General features: G+C 50.3%; 1 protein-coding gene across 1 annotated transcript in view; it reads left to right on the top strand.

Annotated features, from left to right (window-relative positions):
* The window catches only part of LOC132768096 (uncharacterized), a 253,159-nt gene that overhangs the window by 39,148 nt on the left and 187,174 nt on the right, over positions 1 to 26,837 (top strand). Inside the window, exons 5-7 of the mRNA XM_067464869.1 lie at positions 1,868 to 1,991; positions 10,635 to 10,708; positions 13,336 to 13,396. Of these exons, the coding sequence (XP_067320970.1) occupies positions 1,868 to 1,991; positions 10,635 to 10,708; positions 13,336 to 13,396 (259 nt within the window). The remainder of the gene's footprint in view (positions 1 to 1,867; positions 1,992 to 10,634; positions 10,709 to 13,335; positions 13,397 to 26,837) is intronic.

Below are 26,837 nucleotides of genomic sequence, written 5' to 3'. Positions count from 1 at the left end.
ACCATAGTGAAAACAATTATCACAGTTAAAACAACCATAACAATCAATATAGGTTCTTGTGGGTTTTTTCGGGCTATATGGCCATGTTCTAGAGGCATTCTCTCCTGACGTTTCGCCTGCATCTATGGCAAGCATCCTCAGAGGTTGTGAGGTCTGTTGGAAGTAGGAAAAATGGGTTTATATATCTGTGGAATGACCAGGGTGGGGCAAAGGACTCTTGTCTGCTGCAGTCAGGTGTGAATGTTTAGCTGATCACCTTCATTAGCATTTGAAGGCCTGCCTGAGCCTGGGAAAATCTGTTGCTGGGAGGTGTTAAGATGTGCCTGGTTTTTTCCTCTCTGTTGTTTAGTTGTTATAATTTTAGAGTTTTTTAATACTGGTAGCCAGATTTTGTTCATTTTCATGGTTTCTTCCTTTCTGTTGAAATTGTCCACATTCCCACCTAGCTCCAGCAGACAAGAGTCCTTTGTCCCACCCTGGTCAGTCCACAGATATATAAACCCATTTTTCCTACTTCCAACAGACCTCACAACCTCTGAGGAAGCTTGCCATAGATGCAGGCGAAACGTCAGGAGAGAATGCCTCTAGAACATGGCCATATAGCCCGAAAAAACCCACAAGAACCTAGTGATTCCAGCCATGAAAGCCTTCGACAATACAACAATCAATATAGTTCACATCATATAAAAACTATTCCCATGCTCAGCGTTTCGTCTTTCAGAGTTCCAAATTCCATTCCATTTCCTGGCCATTCTCAAAGTCCTTTCTTTATCTGCCCGATTGTCCGGATGCCTGGTCCCAAATCCATGTTTTCAGTTTTTTCCTGAAGGAAAGGAGTGATGTCGCTGATCTAATATCCCCGGGGAGTGAGTTCCACAGGTGGGGGGCCACCACCGAGAAGGCCCTGCTCCTCGTCCCCGCCAATCTCACTTGTGATAGAGGCAGGGCCGAGAGCAGGGCCTCCCCAGAAGATCTCAGAGTTCGGGGTGGGACGTAGAGGGAGATCCGTTCGGACAGATACACTGGACCGGAACCGTATAGGGTTCTGTAGGTCAAAACCAGCACCTTGAATTGTGCTCGGAACTGAACTGGCAGCCAGTGGAGCTGACACAACAGCGGGGTGGTATGCTCCCTGTATGACGCTCCGGTGAGTAATCTGGTTGCCTCTTGCTGGACTAAGGACTGGCAATCACAGACAACGAAATTGGATTATGATTTTAACTAAGAGATGCATTGGTTTGTATTGGTGGCCCAATACTGTGTATTGTATATGTGTTTTATGCTTTTAATCTGAATATTGTTGTTTTTAAGTGTTGTAAACCGCAATGAGTCGCCGATTTAGGCTGAGATATTAGTGGTATACAAGTGTACTAAATAAATAAATAAATAAATAAATAATTGAAGTTTCCGAACAGTCTTCAAAGGCAACCCCACGTAGAGCGCGTTGCAGTAATCTATCTGGGATGTAACAAGAGCGTGGACCTTCTCCCCGTTCCCGTAGGCTTTCCTTGCATTTCTTTTGTGCAAGGGTCTCTTTAGTGACATTTTCCTGAAATAATCCCACCCCAACCCCAAACTACACAAATGACATCAGTAAGGCTTCTTGCCGAACCCTTGGACTTTGTGGGACTTTTCCAGACCTGCTGGGATTCTCTCATTGATACTTGGTTTTGCAAGGAGAGATGGGGAGCCCGTGGGACCCGTGGGGGAAGGCAGCCCTGCAAAGGCTCCGTGGCCGTTGCGTTTGAGGACCCTTGCTCACAGTGGGGGGGTGTCTCGCACGTGGCTCCCTTTGGGTGGGCCTGGGGAGGGGTCCTGAGCCCCCTTACAGTGAGTGACGCCCCTTGCTCCCCCTTCTTCTCCACAGGAGGGGCCGGGGGAGTGGTCCACCCTGGAGGCGGAGGTCCTGATGAAGGGCCACGAGGTCTGCGGCACCAAGAACCCCACCCCACACAAGATTCTGATGGACGCCCGCTTCGAGTTGCCTTTTGGTGAGTGACCTCCCTTCTCCCTCCCTCCCGTTGTATTCCTCACTGCGGCCCCCGCTCATAGTGAACCCCACCCACATCCTTTCAATAATACTCATTTTTAGTTGTAGAAATCCTCCCGACCCCCTCCCTCAGGACACGTATTTCACCTACAGTAGAGTCTCACTTATCCAACATAAATGGACCGGAAGAACGTCAGATAAGCGAATATGTCGGATAATAGGGAGTCTCCTCCAGATACCTGCCTGACGCAGCACCAGGCACCGAGAATACTAACGAGAGGGACTCCACGGGCGAAGGCAAGGCTCTATACTCAGGGATAGAGCGGCCCAGCAGGAAGTGCCCGGATGCGGAAGAAGAGGAGCGTGGAGATCCCAGGGGGAAGTGGGGGGGGGGGGGTTCCGCTTCCGGTCCCGCCCCCTTCCCCCTTTCCTCCCTTTTTCTCTTACTGGGAATGGAGAGAGAGTTGGGGAAATGCACTCCTTTCATTGAAGAGGAAATGCTGGAGGAAAAGGGGGGCCTTGGATAAGATGGAATGTCGGATAAACAGAGGTCGGATAAGCGAGACTCTTCTGTATATCAGGCCTGGGCCAACTTAAGCCCTCCAGGTGTTTTGGACTCCAACTCCCGCAATTCCTAACAGCCTGTAGGATGTTAGGAATTGTGGGAGTTGGAGTCCAAAACACCTGGAGGGAGGTGTTTTGGACTCCACTTTGGCAGGAAAAACGATACTCCAAGATACTCCACTTTGGCAGGAAAAACGAAATGCAAAGATACAGAATGGGGGACAATGCCTGGCTCGAGAGCAGTACGTGTGAAAAAGACCTTGGAGTCCTCGTGGAGAGGAAGGGGAACATGAGCCAGGAATGTGATGTGGCGGCAAAAAAAGCCAATGGGATTTTGGCCTCAGGCATCAAGAGGAGGAGCATAGTGTCTAGAGCTAGGGAAGTAATGCTCTCTATGCTCTATTCTGCTTTGTTTAGACCACTTTACCTGGAATATTGTGTCCAATTCTGGGCACCACAATTCAAGAGAGATATCGACAAGCTGGAATGTGTTCAGAGGAGGGCGACTCAAATGATCAAGGGTCTGGAGAACAAGCCCTATGAGGAGCGGCTTAAGGAGCTGGGCATGTTTAGCCTGAAGAAGAGAAGGCTGAGAGGGGATATGATGAGGGCCATGTATAAATACGTGAGAGGAAGCCACAGGGAGGAGGGAGCAGATCCAGGGTCTGGAGAACAAGCCCTATGAGGAGCGGCTTAGGGAGCTGGGCATGTTTAGCCTGAAGAAGAGAAGGCTGAGAGGAGATATGATAGCCATGTATAAATATGTGAGGGGAAGCCACAGGGAGGAGGAGGAGGGAGCAAGCTTCCTTTCTGCTTCCCTGGAGAGAGGCTAGGACGCAATGGAGCCATGGCTTCAAACTACAAGAGAGGAGATTCCATCTGAACATGAGGAAGAACTTCCTGACTGTGAGAGCCGTTCAGCAGTGGAACTCTCTGCCCCGGAGGGAGTGTGGTGGAGGCTCCTTCTTTGGAGGCTTTGAAACAGAGGCTGGATGGCCATCTGTCAGGGGTGCTTTGGATGCAATATTCCTGCTTCTTGGCAGAATGGGGCTGGACTGGAAGATGGCCCAGGAGGTCTCCTCCAGCTCTAGGATTCTAGGATTCTATGTTCAGCAGTGGAACTCTCTGCCTTCCCCGGAGGGAGTGTGTTGGAGGCTCCTTCTTTGGAGGCTTTTAAACAGAGGCTGGGTGGCCATCTTTATGGTGTGCTTTGAATGCAATATTCCTGCTTCTTGGCAGAATGGGGCTGGACTGGAGGATGGCCCAGGAGGTCTCCTCCAACTCTAGGATTCTAGGATTCTATGTTCAGCAGTGGAATTCTCTGCCCCGGAGGGAGTGTGGTGGAGGTTCCTTCTTTGGAGGCTTTGAAACAGAGGCTGGATGGCCATCTGTCAGGGGTGATTTGAATGCAATATTCCTGCTTCTTGGTAGAATGGGGGTGGACTGGAGGATGATGGCCCAGGAGGTCTCTCCCAACTCTTTGATTCTAGGATTCTAGGAGGGCCTAAGTTTGCTCATGCCTGATCTCTGTCTTTCTCCTTAGCCACGAGCACCATTTCCTTAGTTTCCGTACAATATTTGCATTGACTTTGCTGCTTTTCATCCATTCCATATCAAGCATCCATTTACCTTCAGTTTCTCTTATTTTACCCCCCAAGGTGAACATGTTATCATGCCAGATTGAGCCTGATCGTAAAGGGTGATTGTTACCCCGGTTTTCTGTCATCCCTTTCTTCCTCTTCCCGACCCCACGCTGCCCCTGCCTCTCCTGCTGAAATCGTGGTTGTGGAACTTGCTTGTTCGTTTACGTTTATCTTGTGGTTTCCTGGTGAAAAATGACAACATCACTTTTTGGGAAATGGATATTAGCTGGATATTACCATGAGAGAAAACCAGGAATCTCCCTGAGAGGAGTTAAAAACTCACTCGAGTCAACCTTCTCCTTAGTGGTAAATATCCACTCGCATTCATGCAAGGCAGTTGGGGTTCTCGGCTGTTGGACTGATATACCTAGGTGTCTCTTGGAACTGTTAGGGACAAAGTAATGCCAATGCACATTATATATATATATATATCTTTATCTTTATATCTATATAAATAAAAATGTCCTGTTCGTTTGTGGGATTAACACAACTCAAAAACCACTGGACGGATTGACACCAAATTTGGACACAAGGCACCTAACAACCCAATGTATGTCCTTCACTCAAAACAAAAGTTATTTTGTCATTTGGGAGTTGTAGTTGCTGGGATTTATAGTTCACCTACAATCAAAGAGCATTCTGAACTCAACCAATGATTGAATTGAACCAAACTTGGCACACAGAACTCCCATGACCAACAGAAAATACTGGAAGGGTTTGATGGACATTGACCTTGAGTTTGGGAGTTGTAGTTCACCTACATCCAGAGAACACTGTGGACACAAACAATGATGGATCTGAACCAAAGTCTACACAAATATTCAATATGCCCAAATGTGAACACTGGTGGAGTTTGGGGAAAATAGAATCTTGACATTTGGGAGTTGTAGTTGCTGGGATTTATAGTTCATCTATTTATTTATTTGGGGTGCTTCTACCCCTGGGGGGGGGGGGGACTCAGAGCGGCTTACAAAAGGCACAATTCGATGCCTAACAATTACAACATACAATGGAATATACAATACACAAATTTACCATATAATATCACAGTTATCACTAATTAAAACAATCAAACAGTATACTAGCAGCAATAAAAACATCCTGTGGTCAGTGTTCACCAAATCCAAGTCCGTAAACCATCTAACATCGTCATTGTCCTTTCCTACTCTGGTCATTATTGGTTGTCTTTGTCCGTCTGCCAGCTTACCCGAAAGCCTGGTCCCACATCCAGGTTTTTAGCTTCTTCCTGAAGGAGAGGAGGGGTGTTGATATCCTAATTTCCCCGGGGAGTGCATTCCACAGGCGAGGGGCCACCACCGAGAAGGCCCTGTCCCTCGTTCCCACCAGTCTCGCTTCTGATAAAGGTGGGGCCGAGAGCAGCCCCCCCCCCCCCCCCAGCAGATCTTAAACTCCGAGGTGGGACGTAGAAGGAGATACGTTCGGACAGGTACGCTGGGCCTAGAATCACAGAGGATTCTGAACCCCACCAACGATAGAATTGGGCCAAATCTCCCACACAGAACCCCCATGACCACCAAAGTGGGCCACAGCAATGCATGGCAGGGGACGGCTAGTATATATATATTTTGCAGAGTTTCAGAAGTGTTCTTTCAGTTGCCCAAAAAACATATCCTCTCCCTTGAAACATCTTGGTTTTACATCATGCTCTCAAGAGACCAAAAATAAGCAGACTTGTGAGTTTGGTTTACTCACAAACTTCATGTATTCAGCATACAAGGACTTTGTAACTTTGAATATCAATCCAGTTACAAATAGATTTGAATTAGTTTCTCTGTGAAGGTAACGCAGGACATTATCCTTACAGTTAACAGTCCAAAGTCCAAACTTCCTCTCTGGCCTGAGAGAGTCTCTGTTCTCTAAAGCATTCAGTGTCCCATTTGCTCTGTTCTGCGCCCCCTCCCCTCTTGCCCGTCCCTTTCTCACGGGGTCCCCCCCCCCAGACCCCCTTGTCTTGGGCTGAGCGCCCTCTTGTCTTCCGCTTCCCAGGCGAAAGAACTCCTTCTGGCGCGATGAGATGGACGCGGCCAAAGTGGTACCTCTGCCCTTGTGTGCCGTGCATGCATGCGTGTGCCTCGGGTGCTGTGTGTTTGCCCAGGGCGTGACCTGAAGCCTCCCTCCTGGCTGTGCTTCTGGGGCTGGGTGGGAAGGGGGGGGGCTTGGCGTGGGGGCCCTTGCATGTTTGCGGTGGAATTTGCAAAACAGCCCGCCTTCTCTGGGCCTCGCAGATTCGAACTTCAGGAAATGTTTTGTGGGGGAGAAGAACTGCACCATCTTCTAGAAGCATTCTCTCCTGATGTTTCGCCTGCATCCTCAGCACTGCCAGGCCATTATATACTAATCAAGGTGATCAGCTGAAACATTTTCAAACAAATGGCCAACACCTGTAGGGAAAAGGTCCGCAAAGCTAAAGCAAAAAACGAGCTCAGACTTGCCAGGGACATTAAAAACAATAAAAAGGGCTTCTATTCTTATGTCAGTAGAAAAAGGAAAAACAAGGAGGCGATAGGACCTCTTCGAGGAGAAGATGGGGCAATGCTGACAGGGGACAGGGAAAAGGCAGAACTACTTAATGCCTTCTTTGCCTCGGTCTTCTCACAAAAAGAGAGTCTTCAACCTCAGCAAGATGGAGTGGATGAGGGATTGGAGGACATCCAACCCCAAATTGGGAAAGAAGTCGTCCAGGAATACCTGGCCGCTCTTAATGAGTCCAAGTCCCCTTTCAGGGCCAGATCAACTACACCCCAGAGTATTGAAGGAACTAGCGGAAGTCATTTCGGAACCATTGGCAACCATCTTGGAGAGTTCTTGGAGAACGGGAGAAGTTCCAGCAGATTGGAGGAGGGCCAATGTGGTCCCAATCTTCAAGAAGGGAAAAAAGGATGACCCAAACAACTACCGTCCGGTCAGCCTCACGTCGATACCGGGCAAGATTCTGGAAAAGATTGTTAAGGAAGTGGTCTGCAAACACTTAGAAACAAATGCAGTCATCGCTAATAGTCAACATGGATTTATCAAAAACAAGTCATGCCAGACTAATCGGATCTCTTTCTTCGATAGAGCTACAAGCTGGGTAGATGCGGGGAATGCCGTGGATGTAGCGTACCTGGATTTCAGTAAGGCCTTCGACAAGGTCCCCCATGACCTTCTGGCAAGGAAACTAGTCCAAGGTGGGCTAGGCAAAACTACGGTGAGGTGGATCTGGAATTGGTTAAGTGGACGAACACAGAGAGTGCTCACTAATGCTTCCTCTTCATCTTGGAAAGAAGTGACAAGTGGAGTGCCGCAGGGTTCCGTCCTGGGCCCGGTCCTGTTCAACATCTTTATTAATGACTTAGATGAAGGACTAGAAGGCATGATCATCAAGTTTGCAGACGACACCAAATTGGGAGGGATAGCCAATAGTCCAGAGGACAGGAGCAGAATTCAAAACGATCTTGACAGATTAGAGAGATGGGCCAAAACTAACAAAATGAAGTTCAACAGTGACAAATGCAAGATACTCCACTTTGGCAGAAAAAATGAGATGCAAAGATACAGAATGGGGGACGCCTGGCTCGAGAGCAGTACGTGTGAAAAAGATCTTGGAGTCCTCGTGGACAACAAGTTAAACATGAGCCAACAATGTGATGTGGCGGCAAAAAAAGCCAATGGGATTTTGGCCTGCATCAATAGGAGCATAGTGTCTAGATCTAAGGAAGTAATGCTACCCCTCTATTCTGCTTTGGTTAGACCACATCTGGAATATTGTGTCCAATTCTGGGCACCACAATTCAAGAGAGATATTGACAAGCTGGAAAGTGTCCAGAGGAGGGCGACTAAAATGATCAAGGGTCTGGAGAACAAGCCCTATGAGGAGCGGCTTAGGGAACTGGGCATGTTTAGCCTGAAGAAGAGAAGGCTGAGAGGAGATATGATAGCCATGTATAAATATGTGAGAGGAAGCCACAGGGAGGAGGGAGCTAGCTTGTTTTCTGCTTCCTTGGAGACTAGGACACGGAACAATGGCTTCAAACTACAAGAAAGGAGATTCCATCTGAACATTAGGAAGAACTTCCTGACTGTGACAGCCGTTCAGCAGTGGAACTCTCTGCCCTGGAGTGTGGTGGAGGCCCCTTCTTTGGAAGCTTTTAAACAGAGGCTGGATGGCCATCTGTCAGGGGTGATTTGAATGCAATATTCCTGCTTCTTGGCAGGGGGTTGGACTGGATGGCCCATGAGGTCTCTTCCAACTCTTTGATTCTATGATTCTATGATTCTATGATTCTATGATTCTATGATTCACACCCAGCTCCAGCAGACAAGAGTCCTTTGTCCCACTCTGGTAATTCCACAGATATATAAACCCAATTTTCCTAGTTCCAACAGACCTCACAACCTCTGAGGATGCTTGCCCTAGATGCAGGCGAAACGTCAGGAGAGAATGCCTCTAGACCATGGCCACACAGCCCGAAAAATCCTACAACAACACATTCACACCTAGCTCCAGCAGACAAGAGTCCTTTGTCCCACCCTGGACATTCCACAGATATATAAACCCCTTTTTCCTAGTTCCAACAGACCTCACTACCTCTGAGGATGCTTGCCATAGATGCAGGCGAAACGTCAGGAGAGAATGCCTCTAGACCATGGCCACACAGCCCAAAAAATCCTACAACAACACATTCCCACCTAGCTCCAGCAGACAAGAGTCCTTTGTCCCATCCTGGACATTATTCCACAGATATATAAACCCTTTTTCCTAGTTCCATCAGACCTCACTACCTCTGAGGATGCTTGCCATAGATGCAGGCGAAACGTCAGGAGAGCATGCCTCTAGACCATGGCCACACAGCCCGAAAAATCCTACAACAACACATTCACACCTAGCTCCAGCAGACAAGAGTCCTTTGTCCCATCCTGGTCCTTCCACAGATATATAAACCCCTTTTCCTAATTCCAACATACCTCTGAGGATGCTTGCCATAGATGCAGAAGAAACGTCAGGAGAGCATGCCTCTAGAACATGGCCATATAGCCCAAAAAAGCCTACAACAACACATTCACACCTAGCTCCAGCAGACAAGAGTCCTTTGTCCCACCCTGGTCATTCCACAGATATATAAACCCCTTTTTCCTAGTTCCAACAGACCTCACTACCTCTGAGGATGCTTGCCATAGATGCAGGCGAAACGTCAGGAGAGAATGCCTCTAGACCATGGCCACACAGCCCGAAAAATCCTACAACAACACATTCACACCTAGCTCCAGCAGACAAGAGTCCTTTGTCCCACCCTGGACATTATTCCACAGATATATAAACCCTTTTTCCTAGTTCCATCAGACCTCACTACCTCTGAGGATGCTTGCCATAGATGCAGGCGAAACGTCAGGAGAGCATGCCTCTAGACCATGGCCACACAGCCCGAAAAATCCTACAACAACACATTCACACCTAGCTCCAGCAGACAAGAGTCCTTTGTCCCATCCTGGTCCTTCCACAGATATATAAACCCCTTTTCCTAATTCCAACATACCTCTGAGGATGCTTGCCATAGATGCAGAAGAAACGTCAGGAGAGCATGCCTCTAGAACATGGCCATATAGCCCAAAAAAGCCTACAACAACACATTCACACCTAGCTCCAGCAGACAAGAGTCCTTTGTCCCACCCTGGTCATTCCACAGATATATAAACCCCTTTTTCCTAGTTCCAACAGACCTCACTACCTCTGAGGATGCTTGCCATAGATGCAGGCGAAACGTCAGGAGAGAATGCCTCTAGACCATGGCCACACAGCCCGAAAAATCCTACAACAACACATTCACACCTAGCTCCAGCAGACAAGAGTCCTTTGTCCCATCCTGGTCCTTCCACAGATATATAAACCCTTTTTCCTAGTTCCATCAGACCTCACTCCCTCTGAGGATGCTTGCCATAGATGCAGGCGAAACGTCAGGAGAGAATGCCTCTAGAACATGGCCATATAGCCTGAAAAAACCTACAACAACCCAGTGATTCTGGCCATGAAAGCCTTCGACAATACCTACATTCTTTGTTTGGAGAGCGGGGCGGTGTGTGTTGTGTGTGCACACGTGCGTGTTCTTGGTTTGTGTTGTTTTATTTGCGTTTTTGTTACCTGTCCACGTGACTCCTCTGGGCAGCATGACTAGGTCTGTCTGAAAACCAAATTGACATGGGGGAAAAATGGTCAGATCCCTTGGTGAACTCCAGGCCGAATGGGAAGAATAGAAATGTGCCAAAAGTAGGTGGGAAGAAGAGACCAGGAATGGAGCAGGAAGAGCCAAGGAGTAATTCCCTGCATTTAGGAAATGTGTGTTGTGGTCCTTTGCTTGAGAGCGTTGCTCAACAACTATGTTTTGATGCGTGATGTGAGCCCGTGCCCGTGTCCGTCCCGTGACTCTGTTTCCCTTCTGCAGACATTCCGGAGGAAGAAGCCCGCTACTGGACCCAGAAGCTCAAGCAGATCAACTCCCTGGACGAAGACGAGGAGGTGAGTGGCCGGGGGCGCGTGTCCTGGGCTCCACCCGTGGGAGCAAGCCACAGGATGGGGGGGGGGAGGAGGGGGGAGGCCCCAGGGCACAAGCCCTCCCCCCCCCCCCCCCCGGTGCCAGTTTCCTTCTCCAGTAGGAAATGTTGCAGCTTTGGGGGGAAATCCTGCCAGGTCCAAGTGTGGAATTACTCTCTGGGTTTATTTATTTATGTATTGACTTTGCTTCTATACGGCTGTATCTCAAGCCCGAAGGCGACTCACGGCGGTTCACAAACAGTAAAAACAGTAGAAACAGCAGGGGTTCCATACAACATAGAACAATTGACTTAACACATTATCCATAAATTACCAATAAGCCATTACAATGCACAATTATTACGAGAAACAACCGTACCCAATCTTCTCCTCATCCAAGCGTAGTCCAGGTTCGTCGTCCATTGCTCCATTCCTATGTCCCATTACCAGATTGCACTAAATTACTCAAACGCCTGCACAAACATCCAGGTCTTCACCTTTTTGCGGAATACCATTAGAGATGGTGCTAGTCTAATCTCCGTAGGAAGGGCGTTCCACAGCCGAGGAGCCACCACCGAGAAGGCCCTATCTCTCGTCCCCGCCAGCCGAGCTTGAGAAGCAGGCGGGATCGAGAGCAGGGTCTCCCCGGAAGATCTCAAAGTCCTGGTGGGTTCATAGGCAGAGATGCGGTCAGATAGGTAGCTTGGGCCGGAACCGTTTAGGGCTTTAAAGGCCAACGCCAGCACTTTGAATTCAGCCCGGTAGCAGATCGGTAGCCAGTGGAGTTGGCGCAACAGGGGGGTTGTGTGCTCCCTGCGCTCCGCTCCTGTTAAAATCATGGCTGCCGAGCGTTGGACTAGTTGAAGCTTCCGAGCTGTCTTCAAGGGCAACCCCACGTAGAGAGCGTTGCAGTAGTCTAAACGGGATGTAACCAGAGCGTGGACTACCGTGGCCAAGTCAGACTTCCCAAGTTTACTCATTGCACTTACAGGTCGGCCAAGGCAGAATGCAAAATGTTACAAGAGAGGCGTGCAAAAGGCTAAAAGGCCAGCATGCTAAAAGCCCTCCCCCCCCTTTCCCTTTTTGGCTCAGAGTCCTCTCTGTTTTCCTTACCTAGAATAATATTTATTTATTTACTGCATTTCTATGCCGCCTTTCTCAGCCCAGAGGTGACTCAAGGCGGCTTACACTGGCACACTTCGATGCCACAATGATAATAAAACAAAATTAAAAACATTTAACACACATTATAATAGAGTTGGAAGAGACCATGTGGGGCATCTAGTGCAACACCCTTGCATGCACAAAAAGCACCATCAACGCACCCCCGACAGATGGCCGTCTAGCCATAGTAATAATAATAATAATAATAATAATAATAATAATAATAATCTCATTTGCTGCGACATACTGTGTTTGGTGTCGGTAAAGTAATAATAATACTACACTGGGTGCAGTGCCTGCACTTAAACACAATCGGCGCTGACAAAACCACCACCTGCCAGTTGCAATAGGCCACCTGACTGGGATCTGCAGGCGTTATTTGCCGACACATCACACAGTCCTAGGCACTTGGGAAGTGCCCGGCGTGTGATCCAATATAATAATAATAATAATAATAATAATAATAATAATAATAATAATAATCCTTTATTTGTACCCCACTACCATCTCCCGAAGGACTCGGTGTGGCTTACAAGAGGCCGAGCCCAAATACAACAACAATAAAACACAACAACAACAATACAATAATAAAAAACCCCATAAATAAAGCCAAAAAACATTAACAATAACACCGTGGCGCATCAAAACAATACAATTCAACAGCCAGCGGAGTGTCTGCTGTGGACTCACCTTGTTGTGTTTCAAATAATAATAACAATAACAATAACAATAATAATAATAATAATAATAATAATAATTCATCACACAGTCCTAGACACTTGGGAAGGGTCTGAGGTGTGATCCAATTCAACAGCCAGAGGAGTGTCTGCTGTGGACTCATCTGGTTGTGTTGCAAATAATAATACAGTTGGAAGAGACCACACGGGCCATCCAGTCCAACCCCTTTCCATGCAGGAAAAACACCACCCAAGTACCCCCAACAGATGGCCATTCAGCCTCTGCTTAAAAGCCCCCAAAGAAGGAGCCTCCTCCACACTCTGGGGCAGAGAGTTCCACAGCTGAACAGTTCTTCTTCCGGTCAGGAAATTCTTCCTAATGTTCAGGTGGACTCCCCTTCCTTTCCGGTCCTTTGAACCCACGGCTCCACTGAGTTCTAGTCTCGAGGGCCACCCAGTCCAACCCCTTGCCATGCAGGAAAAACACCATCCAAGTACCCCCAACAGTTGGCCATTTAGCCTCTGCTTAAAAACCCCAAAAGAAGGAGCCTCCTCCACACTCTGGGGCAGAGAGTTCCACAGCTGAACAGTTCTTCTTCCGGTCAGGAAGTTCTTCCTAATGGTCAGGTGGACTCCCCTTCCTTTCCGGTCCTTTGAACCCATGGCTCCACGGAGTTCTGTTCTCCAGGGCCACCTAGTCCAACGCCTTGCCATGCAGGAAAAGCACAGTCAAAGCACCCTCAACAGATGTCCTGTCCTCCTTCTCCTCAGGTTTCCTTCAGGGATGATGTCGTGGGGATCCCGCCGCTGCCCTCCGCTGCCTCCCAGTGCTGTAAGTGGGAATTCCCCCTTTTCTGACCTTCTTCTTCCTTGCTCCGCTTGGTGGTTATTCCCTTTCTTTCTGGGGAGGGAAAGGGGTGGTTCAAGGGAGCAAAGCCCCCGGGAGCGTGGGAAGGCCGCGTCCCTGGGAAACGGCTCCTTCTCCCCAGGAGTCGCCTTCAGACATTGGTTCCGACGGAGTCTTCATTACTGGGCCTGGGTTCAAGGGCCCCACAGACACCAGCAAATGTGGGTGCTCCAGCCCCATTGTATCAAGTAGCAGAGAGAAATGGCGTCCCTTATATAAAATGGCAAAAGCAAGCCTGGCTTGAAGGGAATTTTCTTTTGCTGTTTTCAAGCCACGGGTGGTGGAGTCCATGGAGGCGGTACCTGTGGATCTGACGGCAATGGGTTTGCAGGGCTGGAAAATGTGATCTCTGAATGCGAATGCCGTGATGGAAAAGGCGTGTGAGCCACCGAGGAAGGGCTGTCCTTTGCTGAAGTGTTTCCGGTGGAGGGTCTTTGTGGTCCCGCAAGATCGGCCAGACGTACCCCCGTCCTTGCTGTCCAGAGTGCGGCCTCCCTCCGTGGGCAAAGAGGGGGGGAGGCCTTTCCAGGTCATTCCGCAGCCCGGGGATTCGCAGGCCTTTGGCTGGGTTTCTTGTGATGCGTTTGGGGCAGCGTGTGGGGGCTCAGGACGGGGCTGGGGATTTCTCAGAGGACGAGGAGGAGGATGGGCTTCAAACTGAGGAGTCTGCGTGTGATCGGGGAGAATTGCAGGCCTGTGATCAGAGAGAGTTTCAGGCAGGTGAAGGTGATACAGAGGATGCTTTGGATACTGATGTTCGTTCCTTAGCAACAGCGGAAAGATCAATTTCTCTTGGAAAACGGCCTTCAGCCTATGGAGAGTTTTCCCGTGATACCAGATTAGGTCTCTGGACAGAGAGAGTGAAAGACAGATTAATTAGGCGTTTGGGGAGAGTCCGTGAGAAGTCCTTGAAATCCAGGCGTGTGAGGCGTGATCTCGTGGCTTCCTCATTGCTCTTGGCTTCAGTTCAGTGGTGTTTCCTTGGTGCCTCTCAGAGGAGACAACGTTGCCAAAAGGCTCAGGTTCCTGTCTCAGCTCTCAAGTTTCCTGTGTTTGCCTGTGTTCCTGGAAGGGTCTGCCTTGGAAGAAGTTCCTGTTTTCCTGCTCGTGGATTTAGGCCTGTGATACTTTGACTCCCTTGACTTCACGTACTTTGCCATTTTTGGGCTATCGCTCTTTTGTATGTATAGACTGCTGCTGTTTTGTAGTTCCTGCTCTGCTGCTCTTTGGGGAAATTTATCACGGGGTAAAAAACTTATAGAAACTAATAACTGAAAACTTATAGAGAGATGGGGGGATTTGCAGCAACTCTCAGGCAGGCTCGAAAGCAGGACGTGTGGAAAAGATCTTGGAGTCCTCGTGGGGAGGAAGATGAACATGAGCCAGGAATGTGATGTGGCGGCAAAAAAAGCCAATGGGATGTTGGCCTGCATCGATCGGAGCCTAGTGTCTAGATCCTGGGAAGTCATGCTCCCCATGCTCACTTTACCCGGAATATTCTGTCCAAGTCTGGGCACCACAATCCAAGAGAGATATTGACTCTAAGCTGGAATGTGTCCAGAGGAGGGCAACTCAAAGGATCAAGGGTCTGGAGAACAAGCCCTATGAGGAGCGGCTTAAGGAGCTGGGCATGTTTAGCCTGAAGAAGAGAAGGATGAGAGGAGATATGATAGCCAAGTACAAATATGTGAGAGGAAGCCACAGGGAGGAGGAGGAGGGAGCAAGCTTGTTTTGTGCTTCCCTGGAGACTAGGGTGCAAGGGAGCAATGGCTCCAAACCATAAGAGGGGATATTCCACCTGAACATGAGGAAGAACTTCCTGATTGTGAGAGAGAGCTGTTCAGCAGTGGAACTCTCTGCCCCGGAGGGAGTGTGGTGGAGGCTCCTTCTTTGGAGGCTTTGAAACAGAGGCTGGATGGCCATCTGTCAGGGGTGATTTGAATGCAATTTTCCTGCTTCTTGGCAGAATGGGGTTGGGCTGGATGATGGCTCTTCCAACTCTTCTAGGATTCTAGGATTCAGGCTGAAGTCAATTCCAGAATCTGAACAAGATCTAACGTATCTAGGCGAGGATGTGGGTCGAGATGTGTTGTTCTTCCTCCTCTCCATGCGCTAGAGTACCCAGATGGCTTTCTAGCAACTTTTTAGCAAGACGAGGAGAGAGGAGGTGGCTTTTAGTTCCTTGGGGAGGGCGTTCCAGAGGCAGGGAGCGGCCACGGAGAAGGCCCCTCTCTCGTTCCCACCCGCCGTGATTGAGGCAGGGGTTGAACCGAGAGCAGGGCCTCCTGCAGATCACAACACTTGAGCCGGTTTGTATACGGAGAGGCGCTTCTGCAAATAGCCTGGGCCCAAACCATTTGGAGCTTCCTCTCCTCTCCTCTCCTCCGGGATGCAGTTTCCTCCAGTCCCTCCCGCCTTGCTTCTCCACTGGGCTGATTAGAGGCTTCCTGCAAGGAGGTTAACGGGAGGCATTGCTAATTACTTTCTTGCCAGGCACGCCCATGAATCACCTGGGGGCTTCATCATCTCCATCTTCCGAATGGCGTTTCAGAAACTCAGGCTCTAGGTATTAGGATTTCATAGAATCAAAGAGTTGGAAGGGACCTCATGGGCCATCCAATCCAACCCCATTCTGCCAAGAAGCAGGAATATTGCATTCAAATCACCCCTGACAGATGGCCACCCAGCCTCTGTTTAAAAGCTTCCAAGGAAGGAGCCTCCACCACACTCCCTCCATGGCAGAGAGTTCCACTGCTGAACATAGAATCATAGAATCAAAGAGTTGGAAGAGACCTCCTGGGCCATCACCCAGTCCAACCCCATTCTGCCAAGAAGCAGTAATATTGCATTCAAATCACCCCCCACAGATGGCCATCCAGCCCCTGTTTCAAAGCCTCCAAAGAAGGAGCCTCCACCGCACTCCGGGGCAGAGAGTTCCACTGCTGAACGGCTCTCACACTCAGGAAGTTCTTCCTCATGTTCAGGTGGAATCCCCTTTCTTGTAGTTTGAAGCCATTGTTCCCTTGCGTCCTAGTCTCTCTCCAGGGAAGCAGAAAACAAGCGTGCTCCCTCCTCCTCCTCCCTGTGGCTTCCTCTCACATATTTATACATGGCCCTCATCATATCTCCTCTCAGCCTTCTCTTCTTCAGGCTAAACATGCCCAACTCCTTAAGCCGCTCCTCATAGGGCTTGTTCTCCAGACCCTAGTCTCCAGGGAAGCAGAAAGGAAGCTTGCTCCCTCCTCCTCCCTGTGGCTTCCTCTCACATATTTATACATGGCCCTCATCATATCTCCTCTCAGCCTTCTCTTCTTCAGGCTAAACATGCCCAACTCCTTAAGCCGCTCCTCATAGGGCTTGTTCTCCAGACCCTAGTCTCCAGGGAAGCAGAAAGGAAGCTTGCTCCCTCCTCCTCCCTGTGGCTTCCTCTCACATATTTATACATGGCCCTCATCATATCTCCTCTCAGCCTTCTCTTCTTCAGGCTAAACATGCCCAACTCCTTAAGCCGCTCCTCATAGGGCTTGTTCTCCAGACCCTAGTCTCCAGGGAAGCAGAAAGGAAGCTTGCTCCCTCCTCCTCCCTGTGGCTTCCTCTCACATATTTATACATGGCCCTCATCATATCTCCTCTCAGCCTTCTCTTCTTCAGGCTAAACATGCCCAACTCCTTAAGCCGCTCCTCATAGGGCTTGTTCTCCAGACCCTAGTCTCCAGGGAAGCAGAAAGGAAGCTTGCTCCCTCCTCCTCCCTGTGGCTTCCTCTCACATATTTATACATGGCCCTCATCATATCTCCTCTCAGCCTTCTCTTCTTCTGGCTAAACAAGCCCAGCTCCTTAAGCCGCTCCTCATAGGGCTTTGGGGATTTGGGGACCTTCTCGATCGAATGAGGCCAGCGGGATGCACGGCAGCATCTCTCCCCCCCTCCCTCCACCCCCCCCCCCCCCCCCCCCGCCTGCCTTCCGTGACTCCAGGCTTGGTTTTGCAAAGTGAGATGCTCAGTCAGAAGAGGAGGACAGCGGGGATCCGGTTGCGCTTTCATCCCCCATGAAACTGAGCTGAAGAGACGCGGATGCGGTTGGATGCGTTCGTCCAGTGAGCTAATGCGCTCCCAGGCCCCCAGGGCCAGAAATGGCCAGCGCAAGGGGGGGAGGAGGAGGGGGAGGGCTCCCTCCCTCCCTCCAAGGGGGCTCAACGAACATAGAAATGGGGCTGACCCTTCCGTATCATGGCCAACCAAGCTGAAGGAGGCTTCCCTTTCCTAACGGGGGCTGATCATAGGCGGGGAGGGCACTTTTGGGGGAGCAGCAGGCGTGGATTGTATTGGGAAAACCAGGAATCTCCACAGCCTTTTGGAAGATGAACTGGCATTCACGCCATTGGGAATAATCACAACCCTTTGGAAAGGCCAGACCTTGTTGGAGATTGTAACTTTTTGTAAACCATGATCTCCCTCACTTGAGGCAACCTTCTCCTTAGTGGTAAATATCCACTAGTATTTGTGCAAGGCATCTCCACAGCCTTTTGGAAGCACAACTCTTTTGGAGATTAATTGGCATTCACACTATTGGGAATAATCACAACCAAAGGGAAAGGCCAGACCTTGTTGGAGATCATAACTTTTTGTAAACAATGATCTCCCTGAGAAGAGTTAAAGCCTCACTTGGGGCAACCTAGTGGTAAATGATATCCACTGGGATTGGTGCAAGGCACTTAGGTTTCTCAGTTGTTAGACTGATGTATACCTAGATATCTCTTTGAACTGCTAGAAACAAAGCTATGCCGATGCCCAAAAAACAGCAGAGTTTCAAGAGGGTTCCTTTCAGAGCCCAAAAGCATCTGCTCTCCCTTCAAACATCCCTTGAAACAGCGGCTTCCTCTCTGAGCCCTGCGCGCTCTCCGGGGGGTTTCTCAGGTTAATGTCCACTAGTAATAATCATGTAAGGCAATTGGGTTTTGCAGCTGTTAGACTGAAGGTCCTTGTGGAAAGGGAGGGTCCTTGAGGGTTCTTGGTCAACAGTCCCAAGACTTGGCTTCCCAGGGCGTTCTTTGGGGGCTTCTTCCCTGGGCAGCCCTGCCCCGCTGCCCCTGCTTCCTGCCCTCGCCTCCCCCGGCCATTTCCCACAGACTCTGCAAGGGAGAGAGAGGGGGGAAGTGTGGCTGGCCGAGCCCTTCCCTCAGGCCAGTAACACCAGTGTCCGTACCCAGGCCAGTCCCAGCACTGAGCTGGTGATGAACGGCCGAAGCGGCTTCCTCTCTGAGCCCTGCGCGCTCTCCGGGGGGTTTCCCAGAGTGGACGCGGCAAAAGACCTTCCTTCAGAGCTGGTTTGTGCAGCCTCTCGGTGGTAAACACACCCGGCTGGGTACATATAGCATTACGGGTCTTACATAACAACTGGCTGGGAAGATTAGTTGTCTTTTCCCAAGTGAGGAGAGGCCAGCTGCCAGAACGCAAAGGGAAACCCCATCTCGTGTTGGATTGGAAATGGCGCTGCGTAAGGACAGCAAAACGGGGTGAGCGGGGAGCAGGCCGTCATATCACCCGCACCGTAAAGATCTGGCATCACACGGTCAAAGGCTGTCACGGCCGGAATCATAGAATCCTAGAATCCGTGAGGTTGGAAGAGACCTCTTGGGTCATCATGTAGTCCAACCCCCTTCTGCCAAGCAGCAGGAATATTGCATTCAAAGCACCCCTGACAGATGGCCATCCAGCCTCATAGAATCAAAGAGTTGGAAGAGACCTCCCTGGCCATCATCCAGTCCAACCCCATTCTGCCAAGAAGCAGGAATATTGCATTCAAAGCACCCCTGACAGGTGGCCATCCAGCCTCATAGAATCAAAGAGTTGGAAGAGACCTCCTGGGTCATCATGCAGTCCAACCCCCTTCTGCCAAGAAGCAGGAATATCGCATTTAAATCACCCCTGACAGATGGCCATCCAGCCTCTGCTTAAAAGCTGGCGTGTATTGTGGTTTCAGGGCTTTAAGGCCAATATATTCTAGCAGCCTTTGCACCTGATGTTCTTCAGGCAAAACGTCAGGAGAAAATGCTGCTAGAACATATTGGTCATACAACCCGGAAACCGCACAACGTGCCCATTTTGGCCTCCTTTGGTGTGGCAAGCCAGGCCTTTTCATAGAAGCTTCATTCCATAGAATCCTAGACTTGGAAGAGACCTCATGGGCCATCCAGTCCAACCCCATTCTGCCAAGAAGCAGGAATATTGCATTCAAAGCACCCCTGACAGATGGCCATCCAGCCTCTGTTTAAAAGCCTCCAAAGAAGGAGCCTCCACCACACTCCCTCCGGGGCAGAGAGTTCCACTGCTGAACGGCTCTCACAGTCAGGAAGTTCTTCATCCTGTTCAGATGGAATCTCCTCTCTTGTAGTTTGAAGCCATGGCTCCATTGCGTCCTAGTCTCTCTCCAGGGAAGCAGAAAACAAGCTCCCTCCCTCCTCCTCCCTGTGGCTTCCTCTCACATATTTGTACCTGGCCCTCATCATGTCTCCTCTCCGCCTTCTCTTCTTCAGGCTAAACATGCCCAGCAGCTCATTCAGCCGCTCCTCATAGGGCTTGTTCCCCAAACCCTTGATCATTTGAGTCGTCCTCTTCCTCTGGACACATTCCAGCTTGGAGTCAATATCTCTCTTGAATTGTGGTGCCCAGAATTGGACACAATATTCCAGGTAAAGTGGTCTAACCAAAGCAGAATGGAGCATGGGGAGCATGACACTAGGCTCCTCTTGATGCGGGCCAAAATCCCATTGGCTATTCCAGCAGCCGGCTTGGGCAGACTTGGGTCCCCTCCAGATGTTTTGGACTTCAACTCCCACAGCCTCCGGCCCCTTCCTGTCCCCCCTCAGCCTCTTAAGTGGAAAAGGAAAGGGAAAAGGGAAAGGAAGGAGCCTGAGGCTGTGAGGAGGAATGGTGGGAGTTGGAGTCCAAAACACTTGGAGGGAGGGCTGAAATTTCCCCATGCCTGTAGTGGTAGAAGGAGTAGGAGTTGTGCGTCCTTGTGTCTTTTGCTGTCTCTGCTCTGACCCCAGAGAAGGCTCTTTCTCGCTTTTCCATTGGGCACGGCCGTGGGGGTGGCTGGACAGTCGGAATTCCTCCCTTGGAGGTCTCAAAACTTCTCAATGGGAGAATGGGGTCCTTCTTTCTGATAATCCTCATCCGGGGGGTTATTCCGCAGCAACTTCCTCTGTGGGAGGCGCTCGTTTAGCTGGGTGACCATCCCTTTCCATTTGGGGCAGCGGTGGTGTCAAGGTCAGACTCCAGCCAATTAAAGGAGCATAGTTTATTGTTCGAAGAAAAGCAGAATTCGCCCAAAACAAAATCACAGGGCAAAAAACACTTAGTTGGCAGTGTGAAAAAGCCCAAACAGGCAAAGGAACTCACAAAACCCCAACAGAAGATAATCTGGATTAACCAGAGATGTAACTTGAATTAAACTGGAATGTGTCCAGAGGAGGGCGACTCAAATGATCAAGGGTTTGGAGAACAAGCCCTATGAGGAGCGGTTTAGGGAACTGGGCATGTTTAGCCTGAAGAAGAGAAGGCTGAGAGGAGATATGATAGCCATGTATAAATATGTGAGAGGAAGCCACAGGGAGGAGGAGGAGGGAGCAAGCTTCCTTTCTGCTTCCCTGGAGACTAGGACGCAATGGAACAATGGCTTCAAACTACAAGAGAGGAGATTCCACCTGAACATTAGGAAGAACTTCCTGACTGTGAGAGCCGTTCAGCAATGGAACTCTCTGCCTTCCCCGGAGGGAGTGTGGTGGAGGCTCCTTCTTTGGAAGCTTTTAAGCAGAGGCTGGATGGCCATCTGTCAGGGGTGCTTTGAATGCAATATTCCTGCTTCTTGTCAGAATGGGGTTGGACTGGATGGCCCAGGAGGTCTCTTCCAACTCTTTGATTCAATGATTCTATGAAACTCAAAAAATGCTTAAATGCAGCCTTTCAAGGGTTGCAAAAGAAACCCTAACACAGCAGGAACTGGTACACAGGAATGCAGGAGTGTAGACAACGCCAGCTCCAGGCGCTCAGCCGTAGATGTGGAGGAGAGAGAGCAACGCCAGAGAAGGTCGTCCAGTCCGGTCTCTGGTCCAAAGAGAGACGAACAGGAGACGAACAGAGAGGCGATTCCATCTGAACATGAGGAAGAACTTCCTGACTGTGAGAGCCGTTCAGCAGTGGAACTCTCTGCCCCGGAGTGTGGTGGAGGCTCCTTCCTTGGAAGCTTTTAAGCAGAGGATGGCCATCTGTCAGGGGTGATTTGAATGCAATATTCCTGCTTCTTGGCAGAATGGGGTTGGACTGGATTATGGCCCAGGAGGTCTCTTCCAACTCTGGGATGAACTTCCCAACTGTGAGAGCCGTTCAGCAGTGGAACTCTCTGCCCCAGAGGGAGTGTGGTGGAGGCTCCTTCTTTGGAAGCTTTGAAACAGAGGCTGGATGGCCATCTGTCGGGGTTGCTTTGAATGTGATTTTCCTGCTTCTTGGCAGAATGGGGTTGGACTGGAGGATGGCCCACCAGGTCTCTTCCAACTCTTCGATTCTATCATTCTATGACTGTGAGAGCTGTTCAGCAGTGGAACTCTCTGCCTTCCCCAGAGGGAGTGTGGTGGAGGCTCCTTCTTTGGAGGCTTTGAAACAGAGGCTGGATGGCCATCTGTCGGGGGTGCTTTGAATGCAATATCCCTGCTTCTTGGCAGAATGGGGGTGGACTGGATGATGGCCCAGGAGGTCTCTCCCAACTCTAGGATTCTATGAGGCTGGGTGGCCATCTGTCAGGGGTGATTTGAATGCAATATTCCTGCTTCTTGGCAGAATGGGGTTGGGCTGGATGGTGGCCCATGAGGTCTCTTCCAACTCTAGGATTCTAGGATTCTATGAACAGCTGCAAGGTCCGGCCCTGATCCGATGAGTAAACACAAATGTCTTGAATCTCTCGAACCCTTCTCCAATCCATCCCATCAGACCCAGAATCTGATGTCCCATCATCCATTTCATTTGCATCAAATCCCTCAAAAGAATCCTCATCTGTTGGCTCACTAAGGATCTCCCGGATTCTGTTCCTTTCTTGCTCGTCATCATAGTCTTGCTCGCGAGTAGTTTTCCTTCCTCTCCTAATACAACTAGTGTTACTATCACTGCTATCAGACTCTATCACAACAGCTGGCGAGTGAGTGAGTGAGTGAGCGTGCCTTCCCGCTGGACGCTTGCCCGGGATGGACCCCAGGTGTGACCTTTAGTGCCAGGAAGGGGCTACTCCGCCGCTTTGAGTCCCAATCTGGGAGAAAAGTGGGATAGAAATAAATCAATAATAATAATGATGATAATAATTCCAATGCCTGCGCATCCTTGCTCACGGCCAGCAGTGTCCACTCCCATTATGGTCCGGGTGAGTCACTCTGCCCGCTCGCAGCGGCCTGTCTCCTCCCGTCGGTCACTCGGAGGCAACGCAGAATGGCACGGGCAGCTGCTCGGCCTTGGAAGATGCTCGGCCTTTCTGCTCTGGCCGCTTAGCCTCCCTCGACAAGGCTGAGCCGCTGTGGACAGACATGCTGTGGGTTGATAGCCAAGAGGGGGTGGAGAGCCACGTCTCGTCACCTCTCTCGTGTGAGGACCTGGAACCTCTCCAGGGTTTGAGGAAAGGACTGCGTGGATGATGATGATGCTGCAAAGCGCTGGGCTGTCCCCGTGTTCTGGGCCAGGAGCCAATTCTCCTGCACCTAGAATCCTAGAATCAAAGAGTTGGAAGAGACCTCCTGGGCCATCCAGTCCAACCCCATTCTGCCAAGAAGCAGGAATATTGCATTCAAAGCACCCCTGACAGATGGCCAGCCAGCCTCTGCTTAAAAGCCTCCAAAGAAGGAGCCTCCACCACACTCCTCAAGGGGCAGAGAGTTCCACTGTTGAACATAGAATCCTAGAATCCTAGAGTGGGAAGAGACCTCCTGGGCCATCCTCCAGTCCCACCCCATTCTGCCAAGAAGCAGGAATATTGCATTCAAATCACCCCTGACAGGTGGCCATCCAGCCTCTGCTTAAAAGCTTCCAAAGAAGGAGCCTCCACCACACTCCCTCCGGGAAAGGCAGAGAGTTCCACTGCTGAACGGCTCTCACAGTCAGGAAGTTCTTCCTCATGTTCAGATGGAATCTCCTCTCTTGCAGTTTGAGGCCATTGCTCCATTGCGTCCTAGTCTCCAGGGAAGCAGAAAGGAAGCTTGCTCCCTCCTCCTCCCTGTGGCTTCCTCTCATGTATTTATACATGGCTCTCATATCTCCTCTCAGCCTTCTCTTCTTCAGGCTAAACATGCCCAGCTCCTTAAGCCGCTCCTCATAGGGCTTGTTCTCCAGACCCTTGATCATTTGAGTCGCCCTCCTCTGGACCTGTGGTTGGGCAAGCGTGTGCAGAGCAGGAGGGGGGGGGGGGAACGCGTTGCTGTGCGCAGCTGGACAAAATACGTCCTTTTGTCCTGAGGAGAGGAGGCTGACCCTCTTGGAAAGAGAACGGGAGAAATGGCAGCAGCGCTCGGCTGTGGGTTCCTCATGTTTGGCTAGATTTGAAGGAAGGGCATGTGGTGCGTGGAGGTGAGGGAAGGGCGCTGGAGCCATCTCCGTCACACGCCTCTGCCCCCGCCTCAAGGCAAGAAGGCGGCAAGGAAGGCTTGTCAGGTGCCACCGCCGACGGACCACCCACCCACCCTCCCACCCTCCTGCGGCAACTGGAACATCTCAAGTCACGAGGAAGCCACACTCTCCCCCCCTATAAATAAGTGTCTGAAGGTGGAGAGTGGGGTGCATGGAAGATGGAGGAATGACAACACCTCGGCCATTCTTCTTCTGCTGCTGCTGAACCTGGACAAGCATCTGCCGCATTGAGGGATTGGGAAGGCGTTGCATGGGTTCTCTTGCCCACTCCTTCTGGTTGCACGCTCTTCTGAGGCCATGACCTGCCTTGGTTCTTTGAGAGAGGGGCCTGCCTTTGTCCAGCTGTCCATTCCTTGGTCCCAAATGTATCTTAATTGAGCAGAGGAATGTTGTCAGGAGAGTGCAAAACTCACAGGGCATGACGTACGAGAAGGAATCATAGAATTCAAATCACCCCTGACAGATGGCCATTCAGACTCTGCTGAATAATAATAATAATAATAATAGAATCCTAGAGTTGGGAGAGACCTGGTGGGCCATCGTCCAGTCCAACCCCATTCTGCCAAGAAGCAGGAATATTGCATTCAAATCACCCCCGACAGATGGCCACCCAGCCTCTGCTTAAAAGCTTCCAAAGAAGGAGCCTCCACCACACTCCCTCCGGGGCAGAGAGTTCCACTGCTGAACGGCTCTCACGGTCAGGAAGTCCTTCCTCATGTTCAGAAGCAGGAATATTGCATTCAAATCACCCCTGACAGATGGCCATCCAGCCTCTGTTTCAAAGCTTCCAAAGAAGGAGCCTCCACCACACTCCCTCCGGAGCAGAGAGTTCCACTGCTGAACGGCTCTCACGGTCAGGAAGTCCTTCCTCATGTTCAGAAGCAGGAATATTGCATTCAAATCACCCCTGACAGATGGCCATCCAGCCTCTGTTTCAAAGCTTCCAAAGAAGGAGCCTCCACCACACTCCCTCCGGGGAAGGCAGAGAGTTCCACTGCTGAACGGCTCTCACAGTCAGGAAGTTCTTCCTCATGTTCAGGTGGAATCTCCTCTCTTGTAGTTTGAGGCCATTGTTTCGCGTCCTTTGGCAATAGGATTCAACCAAGAATAAAGAAGCAGCCAGAGAGTAAGCTCCAGAATTTATTTATTTATTTATTTATTTATGTACAGCTTTTCTCTTCCGCCCTTCTCCTCACCCCATAGCAGGGGACTCAGGGCAGATTACACTGTACACATCTATGGCAAGCATTCAATGCCAATTAGACATACAACATATACAGACATAGACAGAGGCTATTTAACTTTTTTCTGGCCGCCAGGGGAGCTGTCGCTTTAATCGTCCATCTGCAACACTGATGAAGCACTTCCGCATTCCCCGCATGCTTCCCCGCTGGAATGCTTTGCTGGAGTCTTCTTTATGGACTCATAAATCAGTTAATTTAGCCTCCCCACACTTTAAGGTGGTACCTAATTTTCTACTTGACAGATGCAACTGTTTTTCGGGTTGCAAAGGTCGACAACAGGCTACACACAATTGGTTGGAAACCCACTCCAACCCAGACTGGCTTCGAACTCATGACCTTTTTGGTCAGAGTGATCTTAATGCAGCTGACACTCAGCCGGCTGTGCCACAATCCCGGTGCCCAGTGCCCAATGTGTGTGCGGGAGGGGCCTTCAGGAACCGGGCACCTGGAGCTCAGGTGTGGTGGTGGGACACGAGCCTGGGAGGGAAAGAGGCCGCCCTCGAATCTTGGCAAAGGAGGCGTCAAGGCATAGAAACCGGCCTCTGCATCCAGCGTGCACCTTCAGAGCGCCCTAAAAGCTGTTGGAGAAGAATCAATACTTGGAACAAGCAGAGAACCCTCTCGTTCTTCCTTTGTCAACTCCATTTGCCAGACAGACTCTCCCTGCCTGGATCAATAACGGAGGAGACAGATGGTGCCTCCGATGCAAGTCGCGAAAAGCACGGCAACCAACCCGGTTGTCATGGCAAAGGTGGCATCTCTGCTGCTCTTGGAAATGGCCTTGTATTCACCCCTCCAGGTGTTTTGGACTCCAACTCCCACCATTCCTCACAACCTCAGGCCCTTTCCTTTTCCCCCTCAGCGGCTTAAGCCTGAGGTTGTGAGGAATGGTGGGAGTTGGAGTCCAAAACACCTGGAGGGAAAGTGCAAGTTTACCTGTGCCTAGTTCAGAGCCATTCTGTGGAGAGGCAGAGAGGGTCTTGCAGGTGGCCTGAGGGTTGTGGTGCCGCCGGCTGCAGTGTTGTGGGGTGAATGGCAGAAGCGAGGAGCAGCAGTCGGCACCAGTTCTCCTTGGCCTGCTCTTTCGGGAGGTGTGTGTTAGGGATTCCTCATCTTCAGAAGAGGAAGGGGAGCAGGAAAATGATCAGGAATCAGAAGGGGAATGGGAGTCATAGTCCTGGAAAGGCAAAAGGAAACAGAGCACAGACGACATTCAGCTAGAATAGCTGCCAGAAACGCTGAGCTAATTGGGAGTCTCCCTAGCACCTCCTGCGTGGGGACTTCAAGGCTATAAATCAGAAACAGGAGTGCTTAGCTTTCGCTGGTAACAACAACTCTGATGCTGATGTTTTCGCTCCAATTGAACCGGCTTCGAGTGTACTTCTAAGGATTTAGTGTTCATTGCCCGTTGTTTGATGCAAGACTGCTGTTTCTTTTGGGACTTTGTAAGAGACTTTA

This window comes from Anolis sagrei, chromosome 2 (assembly GCF_037176765.1).
Source record: "Anolis sagrei isolate rAnoSag1 chromosome 2, rAnoSag1.mat, whole genome shotgun sequence".
Taxonomy (NCBI): Eukaryota; Metazoa; Chordata; class Lepidosauria; order Squamata; family Dactyloidae; genus Anolis; species Anolis sagrei.
The sequence above is the reverse complement of the archived record's forward strand: the minus strand, read 5'-3'. Positions and strand labels throughout refer to the sequence as shown.